The 13,239-nt window shown below is 44.6% G+C and overlaps 1 protein-coding gene across 9 annotated transcripts in view; it reads left to right on the top strand.

Annotated features, from left to right (window-relative positions):
• The window catches only part of LOC124591006 (oxidation resistance protein 1), a 775,097-nt gene that overhangs the window by 325,973 nt on the left and 435,885 nt on the right, over positions 1-13,239 (top strand). The window contains exon 1 of one of the 9 annotated variants that reach the window (XM_047131704.1): positions 2,989-3,103. The exons of the other annotated variants lie outside the window; for them this stretch is intronic. Within the exon in view, the coding sequence (XP_046987660.1) occupies positions 3,004-3,103 (100 nt within the window). The 5' untranslated portion in view covers positions 2,989-3,003. Of the gene's footprint in view, positions 1-2,988; positions 3,104-13,239 lie in introns of those variants that run through there. 9 annotated transcript variants of the gene reach the window in all.

Here is a 13,239-nt window from a genome sequence, read left to right as displayed (position 1 = left end):
AAAATGACAATGTTCAGGTGGCTGCCATCGAGATGTCCGGGTGATGCTGTTTGGTGTGCGTTTTGATCTGCATCTACATTTATACTTCGCGAATATTTATGGGACTGTGGGTACTTTCTATCAGACAAACTCGGCATAACGTCTTAGAGAAACACAGTGAGTGACATTCGTGCAAATTTTTTTATTACAGATTTCAGTGTCAGACCACAGAAGTCTTGACTAATTGCTAAATCATCATAAATCCGTTAAAATTAAAGAAAAAGGGGGCTAGTAAATTACTGCTGGCGGTGGTAGCCAACTTCAGCCCCCCCCCCCCTGCCGACACACACACACACACACACACACACACACACACACACACACACACACACAACTGACGAACTTGCGATGTCACGGGATATTTCCTATTAGTTGATCCTATCATTTAGTCAAGTTGTGCCACAAATTCCTTTCCCTCATTCCCATTCAGTACCGCTTCATTGATTATCTGCTCTACACGTTTCAAAAGCTAGTATTGCCTTCTCGTCTAAAATGCTTCTTATCCACGTGTCACTTCCATACAAGGATAAACTCTAAATAAGTTCCGAAAAAGCTACCGAACATCTGAAAGTACATTTAATGTTAAAAAGGTTTTCCTTTTTTTCGGAAATGGTTTTCTTGCTAGAGCCAGTTACGTCCTCTCTGCTTCGCCCATTGCCATTAACAGAACTCATAAACAGTTTTTAGCGTCAGTTCCTGAACTAATTCTCTCTGCATTGCCTGATTTAACTCGACTACGCTCCTTTATTCTTGAGTAAATTACGAGGAGATTAAATAACAGACGACATTACCTTCTATACGCAGTTGCTCAGTTCACAAGTTACTATGTAGGGGGTGTTTTTAAAGTACGTAGAGTTTTGTCCAGAAATTAGATCCGTAATTTAGTTTCCTGGTATTTTTCTGCCCTATTCCTCCTTTCTTTCTCTTTCATCAGTTCGTCTGCTGATGAGTTCATAATCAGTACAAATCGGTTATCATACCATTCGTTGTGACCTGGGACACCCAGTATATTACTAACCGATCAACATGCTTCATGGTTCCATTTGCAGTTTGCCCATGTAAATGCTTCCAGGAGCAACGAAAATTTTATTTTCAGTTTTTGTATACTGTCATTACTGCCAGAATTTAAAAATGTAAAATGTTCTCACAACCGACTCATTATCTTATGTTAAAGATCCAACACCGTAAGACAAGTACCACAGTTAGAAACTGTGTACGCTGAGACAGCGTAGCTCACAACGCGCAGATTACTTAGATTTCATTCACCCAGTCTTTGGGAATGAAAACACTTAACGACTTCCATCAATCTTTGGACATACAGTAACTTCGAATCTTTGTGAAACTTGTTCTCACAGTCAGTCTCCACAAAATGGTGAAATGAAGAGTGTCATCGCCTGCTACTGTTTTTTGTTTTTTTTTCACTAAAACTTGATTATCGGTCATGACGTTTCATTACTTCCCTATTACTAAGTCTAGTCGCAACACACTTCGCAGACCGTATTCGTATATACCCCTCAGTATGCGTGGAAAATATCAATGTACGACATATACTTCAAGAGAGATGACTATATAAACATCGAAAGGCCTATGTAACAATTTCACTGGCCGATATTACGAGTGAAAAGAGGATCTGGCATTCGTCGCATGTGCAACATTTAGTTTACTGCAAGAAGCTGGCCATCAGAAAGAGAAGTAGAAGAAGAACGGCGCTTGTGGATGACCGCACTTTTAAAAAGTGGGGAACAGTTCGTGTGGCCGGCCGTTGTGACCGAGCGGTTCTAGGTGCTTCAGTCCGGAACCACGCTGCTGCTACGGTCGCAGGTTCTAATCCTGCCTCGGGCACTGATGTGTATGATGTCCTTAGTTTAGTTAGGTTTAAGTAGTTCTAAGTCTAGGGGACTGATGACCTCAGATGTTAAGTCCCATAGTGCTTAGAGCTATTTGAAGTGTGGTGGGACGAAATTGTCAGACCTTAGAGCTGAGTTGGAATATGATCTATTTAAATTATTTTGCGAATAAGAGCTACAGATTGAGTTGTTATTGAATTGTGCAGGCCCTAAAATTTCCAAAGACGAGTTGTACCAAAGGAGAGCTGTACCTACACAAAAAGATACTCGGATTTCTTTTGCACGTCTTGCACATTATTTCCTGGCAGCTCACTTATTTACCTCCAAGTGCCTAATTTTTTCAGTTTGTTTTACAATCGCAGTTCGGGAGGTCCCATAAACATTCCCGTTCACAATAACTATCAGCTGCAATGCTGTCTCCGTATTCCACTCAGTACTCCAGTATTCTTATACAATAAATATACAGCCGTTCGGCAGAGATAGTAAATCCCTACTAAACCAATGAACAGTCGACCCGGCGTCGACACTAGGTGCTGGATCCCATGCCCATCTCATCGCCAGCGCTTTGATGTTACCGCCGACATTCCTGATCCCAACCACGGCCAACCGCTTCGTTGGCTCCTATTTGCCGCCCATACATACCAAAAGAGAACACTTAGCGATCCGCGACGAAGTTCAAACATAATTCCAAACAAACGTCTATCGCTTACATGCTTAGCGTCAAATATTTATCACAGTAACTGGTCATTAATCAGCCGTTTGAAGCTGGTTCATACATGGAGAGAGATTCTTTTAAGAAGAGAGATGCTTTCTATTGTAAGCGCTACTGTTACACCGGCACTGCTGAAAACTTGAGACTGGTGGAACAGCACGTGATTCTGAAAAGACAGCGGACTTGCCGGTAGAGAGTGGGAGCACGACCTTGGACGTCCCGTTAACGACAAGCGGCCGTCGGTCCAGCGCAGCGGCGGTCAGCGAAGGCCGACCGGCGAACGGCAAACAGCGCGCGCGCGCCCGGGGTAGGTTCGCGTGGTTGCCGGTAGGGGGTGGCGGTCGACGGTGGCGCCGCTCGCCGGCGTAGCGGCGCGGCGGGCGCGCTAGTCGGAGGTGTGCGAGCATGGCGACGACGGCGGGGCGCCACGCAGCAGCGGCAGCCGCCCCCGGCATGGCAGCCACCAGGGCCGGCGCACAGCTGCCGCCCTCCACGCCTCCTAAAGGTCAGCCCACGCACGCACTCGCCAGCTGACCCGGCCGCACGCACTGCACCCTCTCAGCTGACTCGCGCCGCCGTCAGCTGACCGCAACACGCACTATCGATTCGAGTTAGACTGCCCAAGATGTCGACCCCAGTTTATAGTGAGCACCAAAGTTGTTTCGAAGCCGCACGAAATCATTACCACGCTTCTGTTGTCGGCGCACATAACGACTGTTCCGGTGCTTGGTGCATTAGCTACACACGCCGCCTGTCCTAAGTGGTTTTAGCTGTTTTCGCGTGTGCCTCGTGTCCTGTGTAATACTGCGGCTGACAGCCGCGAGGTGTAGCTGTGGGGTGTCCCCCCTCGGCCAGGGGTCCGTTCGTGAGGGTGGCCTCACCCACTGCTTTCCCTGGCAACTGCGCTGGGCTCCACCACACAGCGGTCGTGGGTTTCGGTCCCCGACGTCCTTCATAACTCCCAGCTCTCTCTCAATGCGGAAAAATATTATATGATGTCAACACCAAACAGAAACAACACGATAATATCTGACATGTTCAAGCACTAATCCTGCACTGAGTATGTAACATATTTCGTGGTAATGCTAAGAAGTATGAACTGAAATGATCACGTAGAGTCAGTATTAACTGAGACGAATGGAAGATGTAGATCTGGTGGAAGCGTTCTGGAAAAATGCAGTGCGTATCTAAACGAAAGAGCACAGTACGATCAGTTTGTATTGTTAAAGTGTATGAAGTCGTCTTCAAGAAAGCGTGACAACGGGCAACGAATCAAACACGCACAGCTAGGATCATAACTGGTCGGTGTAGCCCATAAAGAGTGTAACAGAAATGTTCGGCGAACTTAAATGTAAATACGTATAGAGAAACTGTATCGTACGGGAATTGTTGCAACCATTGTCGTAAGAGTAAGATGAAAGAGACAAGCACACTTGTAGAGGCATATAGATAGCCAATTTTCAATTTTCCCCAGCTCAAAGCCGAATTGCCGAAGGAAAGAGAACAGACCAGACTGGTATTATGTAGATGTAGCATTCATTAATTTCAGCATTTCCGGAGTGTCCAGCCACAGCTTCCTCCCTCTGCCCACAGTTCTAGTCATCGTGTTATGCTTATGTTCTACCAACGTAGCTTATAATAATCTTGCATGGATTTTGTATACATACGTTTGGACGCTGTCTAAGCACAAATTGCTTACGATTATTTATAAAACCTATCTTGCATAAAGTCGTACACTCGGTGTTCTTAGCTTCACTGAATCATCACAGACGATGGTCAGAATGATCTCTTTGACAAGTTAACGTCCTTTCTCTTTCTCCCAACCTTCTACAAAGGATCATTTCACTTGCATGACTGCGGTAATTAGCTTATGAACGTTGATGGCTGCGAAGCTCATAGGCCTTGTAAGTTTCACAAGATAAAAATTTACATGCTGACTGCAACGGTTATGTAAGTGGATAGTTGAATGAGTATTATCAGCTGATGTCGTTTAAGACGTGCTGTTCCCCATAAGGTTTACTAATTTAAAAAAATTGTAAGTTGCTTAAGCTCTTAATATCGTCAGTAGACTAGCTAGAACCATGAAAACACAGATGGTTGACTAATTAAGGGGCACAGTTCTGTACGGAGTCTCATGAGCGGATAATTCGCGTAACCCGTGCGCCGTGACCTGAGTGCTCTATGCTGATGTGGTGTAACTTAATTAGTCCGTACTCGGGGTCAAAATGAGATGTGGCCAAAGTGCGAATCCTACCTTACCTCCGACATGTACTGGAGTGTGGTTAGGAGGAATGAGTTCTCCAGATATTTGTTGTTTATTGTGTATAGATTAAAAGTGCCGAGATAAATATATGTAACTCATGGCAACAGATCATCGGCGAAGAGTAATAATGATCGGTAACCAGGAGGTGTGTTTGCTGGAGGGAATTGTTAATGAACAACAGAGTTAATTGCGGCACAATTGAGGTCAGGATGTGATCAGTGTATCAAAATATTACAGTTTCTGGTATGTCAGATCGGAAAATAATTTGAAAAATGACCTTTCAAAGCTGATAGTTATTTTTCAAAACAGCGGCACGTTGTGTATGGTGCTGAGTATATGCAGAATGGGAAACTACGGTATTTTTCACTATATCATTGTTCATGTTGTTCCCAGCGAAGGCCAGATCTATTAAGGGATGATACTGTTAAACGTGGAATTGGCTCAGTGATCTTCCTGCTACTCAAAGGACGAGTTACAGCAACGTCTCCTGAAGATTCGCTTTCTTACGTGTTAACAGTGCTGTCGTTAAAAGTGAAAACTGTCTCTGTTCACACATGATTCTTCGCAAATGTGAATATCTTCAGGCGGTCGACTACCGAACTTGTTGCTTGTTGAAAACCTATGCACGGTTTTAGAGCAGATATTCCGGTGCAGAGTACTTCGCCCATCAATCCTGCGTCACTGTTCACGATTTAGGTTACATCATTGTCGTAAATCGTTTCTCTTGCATCTTCTTTCATACAGTATTAGTGTGTTTTGCCGCAGTACCGACTCCTCTGGAAGCAGTTAATGAGTAGCATGCGGCTATCGTGTGTTTAATCACTGATGTGCAATGATACAGAAACAATGGAATGCCCTGCATATTGGTTTGTCCAGGTGTCATACTACTTCACTCTCTGTGTTTTCATATGTAATCAGTAGCCTCACGTACATGATTCAGCTCTGATAGGCTAGAAAAACGCAACACTTCAATGAAAAGAGAAATATTATTTTAAATTTCATTTTTTCCTATTTTATGATAGGATATTGTGGTACGACCGCATATAGAAGTCTAACAACGGAAAAAAGACGATTATGAGCTAATTAAGCCAGGGATGTTGAAGCGACACGAATAATTTCACACTTAAAGCAAATTGTGAGGAAGCTCTGCTTCGGTTTTCCTACACTTCTCTTCAATGACTTCTCTTCGCGTCTTCAAAAGCGTGTATTACCACCTCCTGCACCAGTCACGGCATAGAATCATTCAGGCATGCTTCTTACTAATGCTGCGCTGTCCTTTCGAGGAATTAGCTCTCATTCTTTCAGGAGTGTCTCCCGTAGCGTCAGTGAGCAGCGCCGAAAAGCTCTTCTACCTTCTACCCATGGTCCATAGGATTCAAATCAGGGCGTCAGGCAAGCCAAGTCATTGCCTGTTCCTCCGACAACTCTTCTAAAATTCTCGCCACTTGTGGACGTGCATTGTCATGCATTAGTGTAAAAACCATAGCCAATAAAAGGAGCTAAAGACACAAATTCGAAATTTGTGGCAAGGTCGTATGGGACCAAACTGCTAAGGTCATCGATCCCTAAGCTTACCCACTACTTAATCTTACTTAAACTGCACTCCTGGAAAGTGAAATAACAACACTGTGAATTCATTGTCCCAGGAAGGGGAAACTTTATTGACACATTCCTGGGGTCAGATACATCACATGATCACACTGACAGAACCACAGGCACATAGACACAGGCAACAGAGCATGCACAATGTCGGCACTAGTACAGTGTATATCCACCTTTCGCAGCAATGCAGGCTGCTATTCTCCCATGGAGACGATCGTAGAGATGCTGGATGTAGTCCTGTGGAACGGCTTGCCATGCCATTTCCACCTGGCGCCTCAGTTGGACCAGCATTCGTGCTGGACGTGCAGACCGCGTGAGACGACGCTTCATCCAGTCCCAAACATGCTCAATGGGGGACAGATCCGGAGATCTTGCTGGCCAGGGTAGTTGACTCAGACCTTCTAGAGCACGTTGGGTGGCACGGGATACATGCGGACGTGCATTGTCCTGTTGGAACAACAAGTTCCCTTGCCGGTCTAGGAATGGTAGAACGATGGGTTCGATGACGGTTTGGATGTACCGTGCACTATTCAGTGTCCCCTCGACGATCACCAGTGGTGTACGGCCAGTGTAGGAGATCGCTCCCCACACCATGATGCCGGGTGTTGGCCCTGTGTGCCTCGGTCGTATGCAGTCCTGATTGTGGCGCTCACCTGCACGGCGCCAAACACGCATACGACCATCATTGGGACCAAGGCAGAAGCGACTCTCATCGCTGAAGACGACACGTCTCCATTCGTCCCTCCATTCACGCCTGTCGTGACACCACTGGAGGCGGGCTGCACGATGTTGGGGCGTGAGCGGAAGACGGCCTAACGGTGTGCGGGACCGTAGCCCAGCTTCATGGAGACGGTTGCGAATGGTCCTCGCCGATACCCCAGGAGCAACAGTGTCCCTAATTTGCTGGGAAGTGGCGGTGCGGTCCCCTACGGCACTGCGTAGGATCCTACGGTCTTGGCGTGCATCCGTGCGTCGCTGCGGTCCGGTCCAGTGCACCTTCCGCCGACCACTGGCGACAACATCGATGTACTGTGGAGACCTCACGCCCCACGTGTTGAGCAATTCGGCGGTACGTCCACCCGGCCTCCCGCATGCCCACTATACGCCCTCGCTCAAAGTCCGTCAACTGCACATACGGTTCACGTCCACGCTGTCGCGGCATGCTACCAGTGTTAAAGACTGCGATGGAGCTCCGTATGCCACGGCAAACTGGCTGACACTGACGGCGGCGGTGCACAAATGCTGCGCAGCTGGCGCCATTCGACGGCCAACACCGCGGTTCCTGGTGTGTCCGCTGTGCCGTGCGTGTGATCATTGCTTGTACAGCCCTCTCGCAGTGTCTGGAGCAAGTATGGTGGGTCTGACACACCGGTGTCAATGTGTTCTTTTTTCCATTTCCAGGAGTGTAACTTATATTAAGGACAACATACACACCCATGTCCGAGGGAGGACTTGAACCCCCGACGGGGGGAGTCGCGCTGACCGTGACCAGGCGCCTTAGATCTTGAGGCTAGCCCGCGCGGCTAACGACAGAAATTGCGCTTTTGGCGCATTTTCTGTCTTTCGCTGAACACACAACAATGTGCTGTAAGGCTCATATGGTCCACCAAGACCTAGTCCGTCCTCGCAGTCCTACTGATTCGTGCCCTCACCATGAGAGAACCATCCTTAAAATGCCTTCTCTCTTTACTGTCAGGTTATCGCAAGCAATATCTCGACTGTTGCGTGTACAAGACTTGCTCCCATTGCCGTATTCCCCAACTGCGATATTCTCTTGCGAAACATAGTTCAGCATTGCGATGGTTTGGTGACTTCTCGGCTTGTAGTCAGTCTTCTGCATTGAAAATCAGCTTCTTATAGCCGTGTCAGTCATCTGCAGTGAACATCAGCTTCTTGTAGCTTTCTTCGGGCGGTTCTCTCACTAATATTAATTCCTTTAGCTTGATGGAGTCGATTTCGTGCGGAGAATTTGAAGTTGTAACTCATAGTCGTCTCTTGCCGATGTTGCTCTTCTCGAGCCTGATCCAGGTTTCCTTTCATAGCCTAGCGTTTCCGTATACCTTCGTATGATTCTGCAAACCCCGGAAGCTGCAGATCTCGTAATTTATTACGTGTTGCAGTTATCGTGCCGGCCCGTGTAATTTATCTCAAGCGAATTAAGCAAATGTACAGTATTCCATGTAGTTCATGCACTAGCGGTAACAAACAATTTCTCGGTCATGGGATAACGAACAATAGCAGCTGTCGGAAAGAAAAGCGAGTTCGTAACAGGCAATAGCTGACGGCATTCGCAAAGGGCAGGGTCAGCTCTTTACAGCGCAAAGCTGTAAAAACGACTTCGATAACAAAACGACAGAACTGTGCCCTTGTGTAGAGACGATCCTTGCTGTCGTATAGTGTTCCGTAACGACATTCATCGTGATACTACAGTTCTGTGAAGATGCTAGTGCATCTACATCTACATTTATACTCCGCAAGCCACCCAACGGTGTGTGGCGGAGGCATCTGATACGCTGATATGCGCTTCTCCTGTGTTGCACCCAAGCAACTCCATCATCATCATCCATCTGTTAAACACATCATTGTCCGCTATGGAACGATTATTTGTGAGCCCGTGGCCTTCTGTGCCCACGATTCGACAGATTTGTGTTCGGCGACGTTGCAAGCTCTTTTCCGTAATGATAGCTCTGAATATGGTGGTAGATTATTTGATCAATAAGTGAATAACGCGTTAATGACAGCTATACGCAGTATACAGTGCATAACTTCAGGCTGTGGTCTCAAGACACGCCACAGACGCTGGTATTTTTTCTGTTTTATCTGGCGGCTCCTGTAATTATTGCAGTTATAAAAAGTGAGCTTCAGTCCAGAATAAATAACATTTAATTCTTGTCTGTGTTTTACTTGTCAAGTATTGAGTTGTGAGTGTTGATTCTCGTTACTTCTTCTTGTTTTCCTTCTATAACAGTTTACCCTTGTGAACTAATACTTGTAAAAACGATCATTGTCATACTCAAAATGTGTAATCATACTTACTGTAGCTTGAAGGAGGTCTCGTTTCACACCATCGTTAAAGTGATCTACAGTATATTTATAGGAGACGGGAAATACCGCCCTAGAAAATGAGACGAACGCATTTAAATTCCATGTTGTGCATGATTGGACCTGGTCTTGCACTGAAGATGATCACTCAGTCATTGAAATACATATCCAATGATAAAAAAGTTTCAAATTCATACGACTAATGCTGGTGTTTCCCTTGTTTACAATTTAGACGTTGTAACAGATATTTAATAAAATGGATGAAAATATAAATCCACTGACAATTTGCCTATATGACGAAGCATCCGTTCGTAAGATACTGTATAGGCAGACCAAACGAACAGGCCTGAAATACACCTTTACGTCCCGTCGATATGGATGTCATTAGAGACTGAGCATTGGGAAGGGCAGACGTAATGTCTGGATCGTAACGTAGTGGCTGACTGCAATGGGTACGTATCTGCGCGTTTCATTTTGTTTTGGAAGGAAATCCTTCAATCAAAATGCTCTCGTGACTCGCTTCAAGTCCGTATAACAACTTGTTCAAACGTTGAATACTACGTAAAACGTATTTCTTTTACATTTTCTTGGAATCTTTGTCCGTATTTTTATGTATAGCTTGAAACGAATTTAACTCCTTGAACAGAGAATTGTCGATGAAGCTATGAAGATTTGAAACCGATCAAGTAACAAATTCAGTAAAATTTTAGGTGCTTGGTGGATTACCTTCCTCTGCAAAATAATGTCTGGAACCACAGCATCGGCCCTTTTTTGTTTTTTAAGTATTTCATTGAAAATACTTTGTAGAAGGTAATGAAGTAAAGTTAACATTCCGAGAAGTTTGTCATGTTACTGATGCCATCCGTCACGCTATCCATCGTCTGTTGACAGTTACTCGTGAAAACACTTGGTGGTTAAACTGAAGCATCTGTTTACCACAGAAGTAGCTGTTTTCCCCCAGGGACCTTCTTTTAAATAAGATATTAGTTTATATCTTTCATTGTATACGGATGAGAGAAGGGACTAGTCATGTTTGAAATTCAGTCCTCCCGCATAACAGTCCAGTAACGATTGTATTACTTCGCCCGTTTGTGTACATGGAGCTGGGGAACTAGGAGACCAGTGGTTTGTGAACAGTTGGGCACAGGAATTGCCCCATGACCTGACGTGGTAATACGGCGACCGTGCAATTACGAAGGCCATTTATTATTACTATTACAATGTGTGGCAACGAGGATCAGAAGCGCATAAGGTAGAGGCGTAAAATAGTCGTTTGATATTTCTCCTGTACGAGATACAATCTCCTTTGGCACTACTACACAAAGAATCTGATAAAAGACAAGAGAACGTTCAAATGGGCTGTTAACGGAATTCTGTTTACACAGGAAGTAGCGTTTTTTGGTGAACAGGTTCCTACAGCCAACCCAATAGAAGGCACAAAAAAACTTACGTAACTACCCTACTTAAAATGTTAAATGTCGAACTTTTCCTGTTGTCGCGGAAACAATTGTACACAGAGTGGAACAATGGCTTTGGTAAGTAGTAGCTGAGGAAGAAGCGAGCCGTGCTGTCACAAAGCTCTAAATGTGACGTCGATGACCAAGTGTCGCACTCCGGCTGTTAAAAAAAGAAACCAATACGACGGTTGCACGTTTCAGTGGCCTTCACACGACTGTAAAAACAGCACACAACTTCGGCGACTGGCGTGGTTTGAATGGGAGGTGTAGGAACTTCTCTATACTTGGGTTACTTTATGGTTTCCTTAACGTCGCATCCGCTAAGAGAAAACTAGAAGGGCTGAGAAAACTCAAGGCACGTCATTGAGTACGCACCGAATAAGGCAACCGATTTCATCCATCACTTTCCTTCAACTGACCAGAGCAGGCCACTACTTGCGGATCACGGATTCACCTCAAACTTCGTACACAACACAGTGTGCTAGTCGTAAGGCGTACTGTTTCGGCGATTTCGAGAAAATCCCAAGAGAAGTTTTACGCGTCAGTGAGCACGAGCTAGTGGCGATCATGTGGTTAGCGTTAAAGCTCCGTAATTGGTGGATCGCTGGATCGAATTCCGCTCATTTTTTTGAAATGTGTATTTTTTCAACACTAGTCATATTGTTTCATACATATTACATTTGAAAGGTAATATGATGAAAAGACACTTGCATTCGCTTGAATTTTTACTGAATTTCCAATGTTACTTCGCTGTTTACTAATTTTCGTTATTATAACAAATGATGATGCGACTTTCATTTCTATAGGCAACATCGAGTGCCGTGGTTGACAACGAGCGAGAAATCGCTTCCCGTGAAGATGCTGTTTAAAATACATTCGACTGTACATCACCAGTTTTAGGCGCCGATATTTACAAAAATGTGAAGTTACACATAGTTTGCATCCAAATTGTCGGAAGGAACTTTGCTTTCCTTAGAAACTCGGATTTATTGCGCATGCGGAAAAATTGCATCAGTTTGATGCAGTAGAGGCCGTTTCGTTTTCCGTATCAGTATGAAAAACATCATTTTCGAATGTCGAAAGGACATCCAGCGATTAACTGTACGTTAGTCTCATACTGTGGAATATTGAAACTCATTCTGTTACTGAATAAATTTATTTACACCTTTATTTATCGATGTTTGTCTTAGGCTTTGCAAGCCTGTTCCTCGTCCTTGAAATCTGTCTCCGCAGAGCGAAGCGTCCAGGTATGAAGTATTACCTTACGCGATTGCAGATGTAAGCGATTTCTGAATTCAGGTCACGCGTACATTTTCAGGAAAACGTTATTCGTTTGGTCCTTTGCTAGTCAATAGGTTCTAATCATTCTTGTGACAATAGAAATTATCAAATAACCAAATAGCATTGGAAATTCAATACGATTTCATGTTAATACACTAGCTTTTCATCACGTTACCCTTCAAATGTAATATCTGTGAAACAATATAGCTTGTGTTGAAAAAAATTAAAAAAAAGAGGGACTCTATCCAACGATCCACCGACCACGGAGCTTGAACGCTAACGACACGACCGCCGCCATCTCGTGCTCAGGTTCACAACGCACCAGTACGTTACTGACTGGTAAAATCTCTCTTGCGATTTTCTCGAAATAGTCTAAATAGTACTCCTTACTACTAGCACATTCTGTTGTCCTAATGAACTAGAAGTGCACAAATGTTAAAGTAAATCCGCGATCCGAACGTCTTGGCCTCCCCTTGTGAGACATAATTGTCTTAGATTGATAATTGACTTCTTTTTTGTAGTTAATGCTGCATGGTACCACCTCAAAATTTCTGAGCTCTCGGAAAGTGAGAATAAGATAGGTGCAGAATCAGTTACACGAATACCGAGGAAGGTGTTCGGGTTTGTGCCCTATTGTCGTAGCATTAACAATAACTAAAATGTAACATATACGACTAGCACAAAAGTGGAGTGAACTGTCTCTGCACGCACAACGCCGTGTTTTGGCTGATAAGAACGAGCTCCAGGGTTTTAACAAGAAAATACAGACGACTTTGATATCTACTGACTAGTAACATGTGGAGCTCAGAAAACTGATACATAAACGTTGTTAGTAAGCCAGAGAAATGACGATGGACTAGAATTAGAGGAACATCCTTACCGTTTGCTTGCGTTGGTCTACTTGAATACCTCATTCTCAGCCGGTGCTGCAAATGCATACATTCCGGCAAGCAGGACTTGGTGGTGGTTCGTTGCGAACAGCCACCAGCTTTTTTT

This window comes from Schistocerca americana, chromosome 2 (genome assembly GCF_021461395.2).
Source record: "Schistocerca americana isolate TAMUIC-IGC-003095 chromosome 2, iqSchAmer2.1, whole genome shotgun sequence".
NCBI lineage: Eukaryota > Metazoa > Arthropoda > Insecta > Orthoptera > Acrididae > Schistocerca > Schistocerca americana.
The sequence above is the reverse complement of the archived record's forward strand: the minus strand, read 5'-3'. Positions and strand labels throughout refer to the sequence as shown.